This window comes from Hippocampus comes, unplaced genomic scaffold, assembly GCF_001891065.2.
Source record: "Hippocampus comes isolate QL1 unplaced genomic scaffold, H_comes_QL1_v1.1 C16700612, whole genome shotgun sequence".
NCBI lineage: Eukaryota > Metazoa > Chordata > Actinopteri > Syngnathiformes > Syngnathidae > Hippocampus > Hippocampus comes.
The window spans coordinates 1-713 of NW_017836984.1; the positions used below are offsets into that span (position 1 = coordinate 1).

The window sequence follows — 713 nt, forward strand, 5'->3', positions numbered from 1 at the left end:
AAAATAAATATCCTCAAGTAAAATATTGATACCTGAAAATCCACTTCAGCTTCCCACCATTGCATTTACCTTTTAGTCAGGATAGCTGCGTACCTTGCCAGTTAGATGGAGGCGCTGGCATAAAGCTCTCTGCCAAGCGCAGACAATATGCGGCTCCTCCACGTGGCAGTAGCGATAGTAAAGCAGAACTTTGCCGGGGCCTCTGAACAGAAGAAAAAGCATGGAATTAAATTCAGACATAAGTTGCTGATAAAATAACTGAAAATGTGGCTACTTCTCGAGCTGCTCCTCGGGAATGTGACTTATGTCTGGCATCCACGCAGTGACCTCCATGGACGAGCTTTCATTGTGTGGTTTGGCGTTGTCTTTTTCTTCTTGGCCTTTGTTAAGCGAGTGATTGTACTGGGCTCGTGCCAGCTGTTGAATTTCACTGCCATGCAGTCTGGCGACGTGTTGGTGAATAGCAGCTTGCTCAGCAAACACACAGCCACAGCAGCACCAGGATGGACTGCCCACCACCTCGAGACTTGCTTCCTGCTTGGATGCTACAAAGGCAGCAAAGGACTGAAAAAGAAACATTAGCTCTTTCGTGATTTACAATGTATCCAGCTATTCGCAGTTTGCACTTCAAGAATCACTTGGGTTGTTCGAGGAAGTTACAGAGTCTGTGCTGCATGTAAAAATACATGCACACTTCCGGTGCTTTTTTTTTT

At 45.7% G+C, this 713-nt stretch overlaps 1 protein-coding gene across 1 annotated transcript; it reads right to left on the reverse strand.

The window, feature by feature from the left end:
• Positions 1-23: 23 nt before the first annotated feature.
• On the reverse strand, positions 24-692 carry LOC109508922 (thiosulfate sulfurtransferase/rhodanese-like domain-containing protein 2). Its single transcript, XM_019858848.1, has 2 exons — positions 275-692; positions 24-202 (listed from the first exon to the last, which is right to left on the reverse strand). Exons 1-2 carry the CDS (start codon positions 577-579, stop codon positions 73-75), a joined length of 435 nt encoding a protein of 144 aa, XP_019714407.1. The 5' UTR covers positions 580-692; the 3' UTR covers positions 24-72.
• Between the last annotated feature and the right edge of the window lie 21 nt (positions 693-713).

Excerpts from the sequence above, each read along its gene's own strand:
- LOC109508922 (XM_019858848.1), bottom strand. The coding sequence starts at position 579 with ATGTTTCTTTTTCAGTCCTTTGCTGCCTTTGTAGCATCCAAGCAGGAA. Across the intron at positions 203-274 it reads CCCGAGGAGCAGCTCGAGAA|AGGCCCCGGCAAAGTTCTGC; the intron begins GTAGCCACATTT and ends TCTTCTGTTCAG.